Genomic DNA, 15,215 nt, shown 5'->3' with positions numbered 1-15,215 from the left:
ATTGATAGCAACTCTTTTTTATTTCCTGATGTCACCAGTTGGATTTTTATAATTAAAAGCTGATCTATGGATAATAGATGCTGTTTCCGCCTTTGGTTTTACACCTTACGAAGCAACACAAATTTATGTTGTGTGCTTGCAGTTTCGAGTTAAGATCAAATTCCTACTAATTCTTCTGCAGGATTTTTTTCATAATCTGGAAAAGTTGTCTTTTGCAAAGACAGGAAGAGGCAAAAATCTTAATATTTCTTCCTATATGATATTTGATTCTGTATATTCAAGATTAATATTCTACTCTATAATAAACACTTTAATTGGATTATGAGTTGCTGCTCAGATGTAAATTGATTTTTAGAAGTAAATTGATTTTATTGGTTTTTACATCTGTGGCAGTATTGGTAAATTTACAAGAAGCTTAGCTGCATGTCGTACAGAAGATCATACTAGCATTATTTATCATGTTCAGTTAAGTGAGCTAAAAAGTCTTCATTAGATTTTATCCAGTCAGTGAAAAGCCCCTATTGGAATCTCCTTTTGGGAGAACTTGCTTTTCTCTGACTGTATAGAGAACTATTTGCCTAACTTGAATTTTTATTAAACCACCCATATTCCCACTGCCCCAGATTTCATTTTTACATGACAGTGTATTTGAGAGTGCAGCTATTTAATCATAAGGTTTTCCTCACAAAGGACTTTTCTATTTTAATTAAGTGTCTAGGCTTGTATAGTTATGAATGCTAATGGTTTCAACATCAACTGTACCTCAGAGGGGGTGTACATTTAAGCTGTAGTGATTATTGAAACTAAGTGGTGTAATACAATTAGATGTGTTGATGCAGTTTAAAGCACACATTCGGTGTAGTTTCATTTGGTGCTCTGAGCTTAACGGTATAGCTTTTTGTGAAAGTTCATTCTCATAATGTGCAGACTAAATTTTCAAAAACCAAACACTAACTCAAACAGGAATATTGAAGTAGATCTGTTTCCCTTTCTTTAAAACTGAAAAGCAAAAAAGCAGACTTGGCATCATGTTTCAGTTCCACACTTTAATTTCTAGTCTGCTGTAAATGCATTTTGCCCATTGCTACCTTCACTCTGCTAATAGACATGCTGGTTGCCTAGCTATTACTTAAATGTTTGCTAAATAAATGTTGGGTAGCACATATTATTCAACTTATATGCTTGGGTATACATCTGAGCAGGATGGAATTTTCTGTGCAAAATGAGGCCAAAACCAAGTAAGAATTTCTTTAGTTCAGATTTTAAAACCGCAAATTATTTTCTGTTTGTATTGATCATGCTAATAAAGTAGAATGTGAATAGATTATAAAATTGGAAGTCATATTTGAAACTATCATGGTAAAATGGAGCCAGTATTTTATAGTCAAAGGTTGAAATAAAGCAGGCAAGTGGAAGTATTACACACCACATGGAAAAATAATCTGGGGACTGCAGATTTTAGTGAAGCAGAAAAAAAGACTGAGCATTACAGAAGATCAGATTGAGAGAGTTACTTGTATGGTGTTAGAGGGAATTTTGCTTTTGGATGATGTAAATGTAAATGTTCTGTGTAAGATACAGCTGAAATAGTGTGCTATACTTGGAGTGGTGTAGGCCTCATAAAAAATACGGTGTCTAGTTTTAGAAAGCATACTTTGAGAGGTGAGACTTTCAGAAGGCTTAACAGGAAAACAAGAGTACTAAGGTGAAGAAAGTTACCAGAGGTGTTGAAAGAGTATCATCTATTTAGTTTGAAAAGACTGATAACAAGGAACATAAATGTATAAATTCATACAAGTTTGTTACAAAGAGAGTAAGTTGCATTATACTTGCAGTGGAAAAGAGGAAGACAAAATTGGAAGAAACGTTTAATGTGAAGTAATACAAAATTTATTTGTATATTAGCAGAATAGGTGCTTGAGCTGCAGAACAGTCTAGACAGATTTGGATGTTTTCAAGAACAGTGATTGCAGCCTTTGTCAAAAGCTGTCCTACTGAATTCTTATTCTGATTAAGAGGCCCAACTACAGCAACCTTCTAGCCCACTATTGTTTTGGTGGTTTTTTTTATTAATCTCAATTTTCCTTTTGTTTCTTGAATTTAGTATTGAGGAGCCATAGCAAAACAGCATATTTTGCAGTACTCATCATGGCCTAAGGTTATGGGCTAGTCTGTTTTGTACCTACTGTCTTCCAGTTGACCAATTGGATGGAATAGAAGTAGGCTGGTTTAAAGCATGTAACACCTTCCAGCAACCTGAAATGGCACCTGATGTTTGTAAGAGAACTAGTTGGGTAATGAGAGAACAGCTCTGCTTAAAACTGCAGATTACAACACTTACAACTGTCCCTAATGCACGAGCACATCAATTTATGCTCAGTCATACAGGCAAAAGGAATTCCCTAATTAGGACAGAAAGTTCTGGTTGTTTTTTTTCCCCCTCTGACAAATGTCATTCTGGCACTTGGCAGATGTGCTGCAAAAGGAAGTGTGTTTATATATTGTTTTTGTGAAAGATCTGCCTGACTACTGGGTATTTTAACTTTTTTACACATTAAATGTTTGCTGAGTAATGATTTTTTTTTTTTTTTTTTTTTTTAAATCTGGGTAGGTTTCTGATGGGGTGAGAAGTGTTGAGTAGATTAATAACTACTTACATTAGTTGCAGCAGGTAGTTCTCTATAGGAATACAAAGGTCAAGCTATTTCCTAATACTGGAAAATCTTAGATTTTCCCTCTGCCTCTTCCTTGCCCCCTGCCCCTCTTTATGTATATGTATGTGTATGTATCAAGTTACATTTATACAAGAAATATCCTAAATCCCTAACTTAGACTTACTAACTAGTCTGTAAACTAGTTGGTATGGTTTGACATGGAAGTGTATTTTCCCTTCTGGAAACCCATCTTATGGTCATTACTGGTTTTGCTACCTTTCTGGAAATGAACTACGAAGAAAATTATTACTAGATTCTTGGACAACTACTAATGCATATATTTTCAAATACATATTAAATAATTCCTCAGGGGCTTATTAACTTTTTGTCTGAAAATTAAGTAACAAATTATTTCCACATTCTTTGTTTCCTTATGTTTTGGTGCGGTTTGCTGTGGTTAAAAGGAAGTTGTAAACCAAATCTCACTGATGATAGTTCAAGACACACAGAGGCTGAGTTCAGTGTTTTAATAGCATGTATTAGAAAAAGTATAATTTGAAAGAAATCAGGATAACTTTTTACACTTCAGAAATAACTAAATAAAGAGGGGGGAGATGAGGATGGTTTTGAAAAAAATACATGCAGAGTTAAATTTTCTTTAAAACGAGCATGAATCAGACTTTAATATCTTCAGAAACTGGATTGGTCACATGACTTTCATACATGAGATTTTGAATGACTTTGTCCAAAACTTTCTCTGTTACCTAACTTTCTTGATAAATGAATTTTGAATAGGGCTGAAAGGTGTCTTGAAATGCTGTGAAACATGTAATTTCTAAAGCTCAATTTAGTAACTGGTAGAAGAGTTGTAGAAAAAAGCATTAATCTGCTGTCAAGGAGAGTGTCACGATCATGAGCCTGCACAGTTGGCTTTTGTTCCTAAAGGATTATTAAGAACATGGCTTGAGATACTAAAACATGTCTAATTTTTGTAGAACCAGAGGAACAGCGTGACCAGATGATCTCAGATAATACCCTGAATAACTTTTTTAAAAAAAAAAAAAAAAAAAAAAGTAGTTGATTAAAGGACACTTCAAGTTGTATGTATGAAATTTACATGGCATTTATTTTCAGAACAGTTGTTTTGCAGACTCTTTCCATCTTTAGTAATCAGTAGCAGAAATGCATGGAAACATGGCCAAATACAGAAAAAAATGTGTGATGGGACCTGTACTTAAAATGTCACTTTAATCATACTTTTGATTAAGGAGGCCTTAACTTTTTTATGAAAGACTATAAGAGTGTTGAGCAGAACTCAGTAGTGTGATACAACTTTTTTTCTACCTATCATTGTGAGTAAATATTCAGTAAAGTTTTTCTTGTTAAGAAAAATGAGTTGTTATTGTCAGGTTCTGTTTCAAGTTATTTACCACAAACCTCCAAAGCAAGGAGAGAGCTTTTTCAATAACACAAGAGTAGTTTTTGTGGTCCAGTTCTTTTTACTTTTATTCTGTATTTAAAAACTGAGGAAAATGTGTATCTATTACATGTTTTCTTGGGCTTCAATGCAAGAATCATGGAAGTCTTTTCTTCAGGGGAGGTTGTATACATTTGCAACGTACTGATAAATCTGTTTTAAGGAGATGGTTGTGGTTCTCTTTGTTCCCTTTGCCTTCATCCTCAAAGACATGGACAACCCTAGGCTGGTGTAATGTCAATTCACAGAATTTTTTAGGATTCTAGCTTTCTTGGGCTATTTTTTTTTTTTTTTGGTGGTGGTGGGTTTTTTTGTTTGTTTGTTTTTAGGTTTCCAACATATGGCAGAAGTCACACAATTCAGATTTATTTGTTTTTTTATGGTACTTTTGGCAACTACTGTGGCAAGCAGTGATTTACACAGTTTCAGTACTAATCCCTAGTTCATTTACACCTCGTACACATCAGCGTTTACTAGTTAAACAGTGTTACTATCTACTGACTCACACCTTTCAAAGTAATTTTTTTTTTGCATGTTTTCAGATCTGGAAATGTTCTGATTTCTCTCCTCCCCCCCCCCCCCATTTGATGTCAGGAGAGTTTTTATTGTTTATCATCCCAGTGAGATGACTTCGTTTAGATAATACCAGTTTTGTTAGAACTCTTAAAATCTTAGTCTATCGGCTGCCAAGATCTCAGAATACCTCTCCTGTTGAACCATGGTTTTCTAACCCACTAGTCCTTCTGGTGATTTTACATATATGTAGTTACTCCAGTTAATTTCCTTTAGGACTTAAAGCATTTTAATATGTAGTCATGTTTTTTCCCTCCCTTTCACTCCTCTTCCCCACCCCCACACTTTGATGATTCAAGAGGACTTATGTGCTTGTGTTTGTTGTTTTTCATTCTTCAGGGAAGACCATTGCTATAGTGTATCATTTGGCTTCATGGCTTGTGTCTTTTTCGTGGTTTTGGATGTGCTTGTAACAGTTTTCATTTTAACCACTTCGATGTTTCCTCGTTTAGCCTCTAAGGAAAAGAAACTAACCAGCGTCAAAGGTGCTGTTTGTATAACTTCGCATTGAAATTATGTGTATGTGCTCAGAGAACCAATTCCAGTGAGTTACAATGGGAAATGCTTTAATCTGTCTGTGAAGGTTTGTCAGAGAGATTCTTCTAAAATTCATCAGTCTGAGCTTACAAGTGCCTCAAGGAATTAGTTGTCAAAGGGAACTTGAATAAAGATTCTCCACCAAGCAATAAAAGCTGTAGTCCTCAGCTGTCGTGAGTCCAAGTGTCTTGAAGAGGTGGTCTTCTGAATAATCCTTTGTTAACTGATGATCTGCTGACATATACTACTAGTATATGATTTCTGGCTTCTCACATTAGTTGAATTCATGGCTTGTGAAGGAAGCATAGACTGAACTTTATAAGGAAGTGTTAATTGTATTGTAGATCTTATCAGTAAATGTGTGTATTTATCAACATATATGTATGCCCATATATTGGTGCATATCAGTGAAAAAAAAAAGAATAGTGGTCTAAAATATGATTAACTGTTGGGTTTCAAGTACAAAACTTGCAATAGCATTCCTCTAGGAGACCAAGATTAAAGTTGTTAGAGATCTGAATTAGCTTTATTCACGTTTTGCCTGTGAATGTAGCTACACTGGTTTACGTGTTTTCTTGGCAATTTAATAAAGAAAGTATTTGAAATGAGAGTGGGGGATGGCTTTTTTCAGCTCTGACTGAAGATGTTTCACAACAAGTTAAATCTTTACTACAGGAAAGACTAGTCAAAACATTATTTGATGCTTGAATGTACATGTTTAATGGAAGGGTTTATTAATGGCATATGGTAGGTTATATAGGGGAAATAGCATGCTTGTATGAAAAACAGATGCTCATTCTGGATTTCAGAGACCCAGAAAAGTATGGGGTAAAAAAAATTCAAGGTATATCTTTAAAAAGTGACTGAAAAACAGGTGTCAGGATTTGCTTTTGTGAAATTGCAAGTATTTGCTTATCAGAGGTACATCCAATTTAGGATTGAGAGCTCAAATCTGCACCTGTTTCTCATTTTTTGAGAGGCTGAGAATAGTTTACTCCTGCTCCCAGTGCACAGATGGAATACGCGTTCTCTGTATGAGCAAATTGGCGGTTGCTTTATCTGTAGAAAGTTATATGATTTCCTTTTGTTTCAATACACTTTATATTAAAATAGGTTCAGGTTTCTTTGAAATAGCTTCACATTTCTTTAATTTCTTGCATAAATGAAAGAAGTTATGGCTGACACTTGGCCATAACGGTGTTTATTAAGTAAAATATTTTGAATAAAAGTCTTAATTGGAATTTTACCAGTAGGCATTAAAACTCCTCCCCCTTTATTTGGACAAAAGATGTGAACTTTTGTAGTTTGCTTAATGCTGTTGCCAAAAACTGGTAATATGAATAATGAAAGCAGAATAATATCTTGCTGCTTCTGAAAGACAGTAATAGTCATGTTTTTGCCTTAAAATCTGAAATATAAAAACCTTTTAATATTATCACGTTGCTTCTCTGTGTAATGAAACCACAATACATTACGCAGTTGTACTCTGCATTTGTGGGTGACATTCTTTGCAGTGATAAAGGTTAAGTGAAGTATGGCTCTTTTGTTTCATATAGAATTTAAAATAGTTATGGTGGGTTGTTATTTAAGGATGGGAGTGGAATGGTACTTCAGAAGTACTGTGATTTAATTAATTAGTCAGTGCTTTTGTATATGCACCAGAATTAGATCTTAGTATAAATGCTTAAGTCCTGTTGAAATAAAATTTGAAAACAAAATACTGCCATCTAGGCAAAATTCCTGCATTTTGACTGCTGAAAATCTGCCCTGTTGTTACTAGCTTCATCTGCCTTATTACTTAACAATACACATAATGCACTTACAATACATAGAATCAAGAAGGTATAAAACATACGTACCTTGGTACAACAAGGGCTTTATTGTATCTATCTATCTATATATATAAAAAGTGTGGTGAAATGTCATGATAATGTGGCAGTTCCTAAGGTCTTTTGTCAAGGGTAAATTTTTCACTTGACTAATTAAAGTTGTGTAACACGTTTATAACAATGGGAAGGTGAATAAAGTTTCTCGAAGCATTGTTACATATTTATGTTCTTTGGCAGATAATTTAAATTCAATGAGTATGTGTAGCATTATTAGAAATTGTATACATAAGCTAGCATTTTACTTGAAGGCATAAGAATTGAGGAATTCTACAGTACAGAAAGAATAAGTAAAAGATTTTTGTAATGTTCTGTTGAGGGATGGGAATGATAATCTGTTATGATCTTTGGTGTAGGATCATCTCATAGGTGTGTATTGTTTCTGACATAGTTCTTACACTCTTCTTTCACAGTATATGACTTCTTAAAGTATTTAACTTTTTTTTTGTCTTCCTACTTTCTAAGGGGTCTAGACTGAGAACGTTGGTTTAGTTTGGTTTTGATTCCACAGCTGTTATAAAAAAATACATTAACATTTAAATTAAAATCTTATCCAAAAAAGAAGACATTTTCACTTAAGCAGGTGTGTAAAATGACCTACCCATGTCTAGAGGAAGCTTTCGCAAAGCCTTGCATAAGTTCTTAAAGACTCCGAAAGCTGACCAAGAATATGGTTAACTATTGCGTTGCCTAGTGATCTGTAAGTCCTCAACATGAAACAGGGCTTTAAAAAAGGGCATCCCAGAGTGCTTTTGGTTGTGCTAGAAAGCAGCTGACCACAGTTAGATGTGGAAATATGCAAGGATAACAGTTGTTATGCACAGAAGTTGTGATGTAACAACATACAGGAATCTTCATCTAAGGATTTAAAAGGAAAATAATTTTTTATGGGAAGTTCATTCTATGTATGGCAGGTGATCCAAAGGTTCTTGATAGAAAAAGCTAACATTGCTCCGATTTTAGTTTATTCAGCTAATGAGAAGTTGGAGTTGACCATTCCTAATGATTGTGAGGTAACAGAGTAGCGGCGAAAAGCTATGAAATTGAAGATAAACAGCCTAAGTTCAGTGCAGGGAAAAAGAGGGAGCCAGTGAAAAGATAAAGGGGAAATGGTAGACTGGCTGGTGTTCATAAGAATTTGAGTATCCATGGTGCAAAATGGCTTTTGTTAAAATTAGTGTAGTGTTGAAAAAAAACCCAAAAACAAAAGAAAACCCAAACACAAAACCAAACCACAACCAAAGAGCAGGTTGGAAGAGAGTAGGTGAGATTTTCCAGCATCATGGAGATTTTCCTTGTGTGTCTGTATTGCATTGATAGTTTAGTGGTGGATTAACTTTGTGTCTCTGACTTTACACTGTAATTGTGTAAAGTCCTCTGTCCCAGAAGAAGGAAGAGTTAAATTTGTAACTCCTAATTAACTCTGAGCAGTTTGCCGCTGCCTCTCAGCCCTGAATTTTGCTGTTCCGCTGTTTCCAAAGTATCATCTCAGTAGTGTTGTCCACTGCCTGTCAGACTTTACGGGACCTCACTCTCCTCTGGCATGTCTATATATGAGGGCTACCCTGTTTAGAGCTAACGTTGGAAAAGAGAAGAGAATAAAGGGTTTAGCTATGTGACTTATTAGCAGGACCTTAGCTGTACTGTAGTGCCAGGCTAGCGAATAATGGAGCACAGAGCGTCTACATGTGTGAGTAAGGAATTTGGAAGACTTAGAAGCAGAAGGTGAGTTTATGGAAGGAGGTTCAAGCTGCAGGTGATGTCTAACTTGAAAGATCTAAGTGACAGAATGAGATTACTAGTTTGGGTGAAAGGAGACAATTCCAGATGAAGCAGTATCATTTGTGAGGGTGGTAATTGCATTTGAAGGTGAAGATATGAAAGGAGGAGTAAAATCACGCACAAAATGCTGAGCAATCTGCATAGAAAACAGAGCAGACAATAAGGAGAATCTACTTAGAAGAAATGCTGAAGGAGTGATTTGATGAGTAAGAAGTGGATATCTTGAAAACTGGTGAAACATAAGATTTAATGAAGTAAACTGTTTTACATCAGAAAGGGTCAAAGAGGTTGAAGATAGAATATTGGTTCTACTGTGTATCTAAGAAGTTATTAGAAATTTTGGCGAGAACATTTCTCACTGTGAAATACAAATTTTTTTAAAGGATGAAATGAGCAGAGGGAAACTTTAGGGGACAGTTGTAAATAGTGCATTCTTTGAGCTTAACAATGAAAAGACAAGTATAATGATAGTCCTCCAGATGCACGAGTCACAAATATTCTAGTATATTTATTTTTCTATATCTTATAGAAACCTGTAATAAAAAATGTATAGGCTAATGAAGTTGCTGTATTCAGTCTCAGAGCCGATTCTTCTGGTAGTAACATAATCTGTGTTCAAATGGAAGAACAGGCATAAGGTTACATAAAAAATAGTTATTCCATATGCACCTAATAAAAAGATTTCAATGTATACACAGACAATTGCCATAGGGAATTTGGTAAATTATAATTACTTAAAAATTTCCCTTATAGCAGAGAGAAACTATTTGCTTTAAAGAAAATGTATCGGATATATATGTATGTACAGCAGGTTTTATTCATTACTTCATTGTTTCTAATTCTATTCTAAGTTATTTTTAAAATTTCTTGGAAAAATAATAGCATTAAGAATATTAGGTCTGCCAGAGTTGATGTTAAATATCCATTGTTTCCTGGTTATGTTTTGCATATTTATTTGTTGTGGTATGTACCTGTTGTTCTAACACTGTTTTAATGCTCTGTACGTAAAATTTATGTGCAATATTATTAAACCTGAAGGAGGAAGGTTTTTTGCCAAAAGATAATTTGGCAAATATGTTTTTTGCAGGTACCTTTTGATATATAATCCTACAGAACAAGAGCGATTTTCAGTGGTTTCAGTCAATGTGAATTCACCTAGGGTTAAAATATTATCTCCTTTGGGAAAACCTGTTACTGTCCAGGTTAATGCTGTTTGGGATGGAGCAACTACAGTATCACATGAAGCATATCAGGTATGCCGCTTTAAAAAGCGTTAAAGTACTTTTGATAGGTATTGTACCTCCACAGTTGAAGAAACAGAAGGCGTACTGTAAATACTCGCAGTTCTGTCTTCTGCAGATAATGCCATTAATTCATTAAGTCATTTTAAGGGGAAAACTCCCACACATATATATTTAGCATTAATGTTTCTTAATCTGATAAATTATTAAACTTTTGTGATAGTGTATTACATTTAAAAGGTCTGTTTCAGCTGCATGAACAGAAAATACTGGATGTGTGTATTTTACTCCAACTTTCCAAAGCTGTCTTTCCTTCAAGTGGTCGTCTATACACACAGTCAGACAGTCTGTATGTGCTCAAGTACTCCAGGTGGAAGTTTTTTTAAGTACAATGGCTTAGGCAGTTAGAATCTGATTTTTATCTTCCAGATACAGAGGCTGTACTCTTGTACTCAAGCTAGTCAGAGGACTTCGAGTCCACCTGTTGGTTTTGGTTTTAAACAAAGTTTCCTAGAATGTCTGAGTCATACATCGTTATAGAAGATCGTCCTCAATGATCACCCATCAGAAACTGTATTTTGTTGTATTTGTAGTAATATAATAGTACTGTGTTACTTTCAGGCTTACATTCTTAGTCTGATTCCTTTTGACTTGGGAGCCAAGTTGGACTTGTTTCAGGATAGTGTTTCTGTGAAGAAAATTCATTTAAGTGTGTCTCAGTTGTCCTCCAAATGGATAATTATTGATAACTGTTGTGGGTTAACTCCAGCCAGCAGCGCAGTCCCACACAGCTGCTCACTTACTGCCCCCAGTGAGATGGAAAGAACTGGAAGGGTAACAGTGAGAAAACCTGTGGACTGAGGTGACAGTTTAATAGGTAGTGCAAAAACTGCATGTGAGCAAAGTGAGATAAAGAATGCATTCACTGCTTTCCACTGGCAGGCAGGTGTTTAGCCATCCATAGGAAGGTGGGGCTTAGCTGTAACTGTTGCTTGGGAAGACAAACGCTGTAACTCCCAACGTGCCCCTCTTCTTCCCCCGGTTTTTATTGCTGAGCACAATGCTGTGTGGCCTGGGGTATCTCTTTGGTCAGCTCCAACTATGAACCATCCCTTTGGTCAGCTCCCAGCTTCCTGCGCGCTGGCAGGGCAGCGTGAAAAGCAGAAGAGGCAGTGCTCAGCCATGGGTAAAGCATCCCTGTGTGACCAACACTGCTGATGCCAACACCTAGCACCATATGAGCTACTGTGAATAAATGTGTAACTCTATCACAGCCAAAACCAGTACAATAATTATACTAAATAATACACTGTTAATTGCCTGAGATAGAAGAACTAAAGTCACGTATTAGTACCTCAAATTCTGAGCATATTGCTTTGGAAATCTACCTTGTATATTGTTCTTCTGTGCAGGTTACTTTGTAGCTCCTAAATAACCAGAGACTAACAATGAGACAGTTGCCTTATTTTGCTATTTAAATTGGTGGATTTTTAAATGCAACTTAAGTGATAAATAGGATCTGTGTGCACTTGATGTGCTCAACACGCATCTTTAATACACAGGAAAGATGCTCAGAACTGCACATCGCAGCTACCATTCTTTTTTTTTAACAAGATTCAAAATCATTATTGCACTAATGTAACAGTGATCTTGATGCTATACAAATTAGCAATGCAGACATTTTTCTTTGCTAAGTCTTCTTAATGTGCTTCAGCTATTAATTTTGGAATGTCATTTGCAGTATCATACTCATTTATGGAATGCAGGGAAAATTAAGCCATCCTAAAATTACTGAAGCAAAAGGAGTTAGTCTGAGCGCATATTCAGTATGAAAAGTTGATACTTCAGTGTTTTTAATAATGGCTTCTTCTTTGCTCCCAACAGATCTCTTTTGTGGCACATCTACCGCCTCTGGGGATTGGAGTTTATCAGCTTTTGGAGGTTCAGAGTTCAGAAGCAGTTTTAGCAGACTATAATATATACATGAGAAATAATAGGCAGGAGAAGCCAGACAGACTTTTCAAGATAAAAGAGATGCAGAATTCTGTGGATAATATAATCTTAGAAAATTCTTACATGAAACTGTGGTTTTCTGGAATGTCTGGATTACTGGAGGTGTGTTGCATTATATTTTGAAGCACTGTTTTACCTTTTTAAGAACTTCTGTTCTTATTTGTGGAAGTTCATATGTATTAACCATTTTAAACATAATTCTCTGTCCTTAGAAAATAAATACCAAAGAAGACGGTAAAAATCATCAAATGAAAGTGGAGTTTGCTTGGTATGGAACTACAAGTAACCGCGATAAAAGTGGAGCTTATCTCTTCTTACCAGATGGAGATGCCAAGGTAAATCTTCCGTTTGCAAAGAGATTCTAATCTCTAAGTAACTTGAAGCATTCTGGAAATACAGATTGGAAGAGCTAGTTTTCTCCAACCCTGAAATACAACTGTGTGACTAGAAATAATGGCATCAGTTATTGAAATTATTGGCAGAACTTATTACTTAACTGTACATTTGGGTAAAAACATAGCATTAATTTGAAAGTGTAAAAATTTTCAGAATATTTATGATTCACCAAAAAACTTAAGCAAGCTGCTACCCTTGCAAGAAATCAGGTGAGATGTGACCATTCATTATCAATAAAATAATTTCACTCACTTATGCTGAAAAGGTATAGGACATACTGTTTAATTTCTTAATTTCTTCACTTTTCTGATCTTTAAGATTTCTTGATTGGGAATTAGGAACTTTCAGTTCAGAGTGTAGTACCTTTTTAGCTGATACTGGCGTATTTAGTTTAATGTGGTAAATAAGATACTGAGTCAAACTGATGAATGTAAAGACGCTGCAACAAGCAACTGTTCTGATTTACTTATCTAAGGTTATCAATATTTTTAGCTGCATAATTATTGGAGGGTAATAGCATACTCCTGTTAGTTTTCAAATGGAAATTCAGAAATGACAATGTTCTTACACTGACTTAATTACCGTGCAGACTCTACCACTGGTGGAACTGGGAAGGTGGTATTTCAGAAAGCAAACGATGAAATAATGAACACTTTTAAGAAGCTAGCTACTTTACAGCATTTTTCTTCTGCCCAGTTTCTCCTGGGGAAACTTAAGTTGCATGTATAAAACAAACTAGGAGTTCTATGTTTACCACGTCTGGAAAAAAGGAAGGGTAATCTTTTTTTGTTTGTTTGTTACATGTGTAAATCAGTCTGCAAGTGGACAGAACAGTTTCCTTTCTTTTAGAAGCAGATGGTTTGAGTGTGAGTTGGCAGTTTTAAACTATTTAGTATTATTTAGTCCCGTAGTTGTTTCCATTAGTAATGTTCAATAGGCTTCACTTACTGTTAATTTTTACCTGTCAGTGTTTTAATCTGTGAATACCTGAACAATATCACTTAGGGCGTTTTTTTATTATTTTTACCTTTCATCAGCTGCATGGTCACACTTTAGCTAATTTTATTTTGGATGCTACTTAGTCTTTTGCTTATGTAAACAATAATTGCTAATTAACATCTAATTCTAAATACACATCTGAATTTGCTTAATAAAAATATTGACAAAGCTACGTAGCAAAATGCTGTGGTTTAATCAGAAAAAGTCTTTCACCTGTCCTCAAGCACAGTTAGAAAATAGGGTACATATTGAACTTTTATGAAAAATGAAATTAAAGTGCATTTTTAGTTAACATTAAAAAGGGTGGTGTGTTCAGCTTTTGTAACTTTTTATACAAGAAAAATGAAATAATTGTATTTCTAAAAATTCTGCTTCATTAATATTAAGGCTTATTTGACTTGCATTTTAATAACATTAATTAGATTTTCCCATTGGGAAAAACAGTGTAATCCTATAGTAGTTTCTAAGACATTTTGAACTGAAGATTTCTGTCAGAAGAAATGCCATCTGTTCAGGGTTCTCAGTGTGAGGTGGATTGACATTTTCTAAGTCATTGTGCAGAGTCGCAATAGGATAGATTACTGGCAGTTTTCTTGATTTTTGGCTAGGTGTTTTTTTTTTTCCTGTCCCCCTGTTACTGCAAACTTTGCAGAGAATAACTGCATTTGATGTTGGGTCATTTTCCTCTGGTATGAGTACAATTATGTTTTCTTTGCCTTTATTAACTAGTTGTTTTATCATCTGGTAAGTGTTTTGATTCCTTTCTTTTCAGTTCTGCAATATTCAGAAAATGTTTTCTTCATCTAGTTTAATTTTCTGTCTTACTGTAGTACTTACATAACCTTTTTGGTCTTGGATTCTTCTGCCAGTTTATTTTTGGAAACTTGGCGCTGTAACATGCTACCATTGCAGGCTGTGGCTTAAAACCACGTAAGAACACTTGACACATACCATGTAGCTCTGGTCGTCAGTCGGCTGTCACGAGTAGATGTTATGTATTTTGCAAATGGTAATCTGTCTACTAGAGTGTACACAGATCTGCATCTCTCAAAAGGTCCCTTGAATTAATCGTCTTTATGGCTGACCTAAAATCAGTCTAGAGCACTGCAGAGTGCATTCTTGCTAAGAAGTGGTAAGCCTCTAGTGCCAGCACTAAACTGGCCATCAGCAGAGACCTGGGTTAATGGCAGCAATTTACATAGCATCAAATAGAAGGTACACCAGTAACTCTTTGTCACTGCTCTGGAAGGAATAGCTGGACTTAAGGCTGTACGACACCATGGCAAATGTTGCCATGATGCAGCTAGACAGCTCCCCATAAAACTCTCTCTGGGTTGTGGCATAAGGTCTTGACCATGGATGATTCTATTCCTGCTGTCTCTGAAGTGTGAAAGTAGTTCAGTGGCAGTCTCAGGTCAGGACACCAGTGTGAAGTCCAGGACAGTGACACAGAACAGAGGCTCCATGCTGCCTAGAGATAAGACAGTGCTCCTACCATGCCTTTGTATTTTGTGCAAAACAGAAAAAAAGCAAGGTACCAGGGAAAAAGACAGACAGTATTTTAATTTTTTTAAGCGTTAGTGCTGCTTAACTACATACCAGTGTTATCATGGTTTGGAACGAAGGGACGTCTTTGAACCTTACAATAAATACAAAC

The 15,215-nt window shown here is 35.4% G+C and overlaps 1 protein-coding gene across 2 annotated transcripts in view; it reads left to right on the top strand.

Annotated features, from left to right (window-relative positions):
* MAN2A1 (mannosidase alpha class 2A member 1) overlaps positions 1–15,215 on the top strand; it is a 127,779-nt gene that overhangs the window by 70,371 nt on the left and 42,193 nt on the right. For both annotated transcript variants that reach the window (XM_040578908.1, XM_040578909.1), the window contains exons 13-15: positions 9,997–10,162; positions 12,035–12,265; positions 12,376–12,498. In XM_040578908.1, coding sequence (XP_040434842.1) covers positions 9,997–10,162; positions 12,035–12,265; positions 12,376–12,498 — 520 coding nt within the window. The remainder of the gene's footprint in view (positions 1–9,996; positions 10,163–12,034; positions 12,266–12,375; positions 12,499–15,215) is intronic.

This window comes from Falco naumanni, chromosome Z, assembly GCF_017639655.2.
Source record: "Falco naumanni isolate bFalNau1 chromosome Z, bFalNau1.pat, whole genome shotgun sequence".
NCBI classification, from domain to species: domain Eukaryota; kingdom Metazoa; phylum Chordata; class Aves; order Falconiformes; family Falconidae; genus Falco; species Falco naumanni.
The sequence above is the reverse complement of the archived record's forward strand: the minus strand, read 5'-3'. Positions and strand labels throughout refer to the sequence as shown.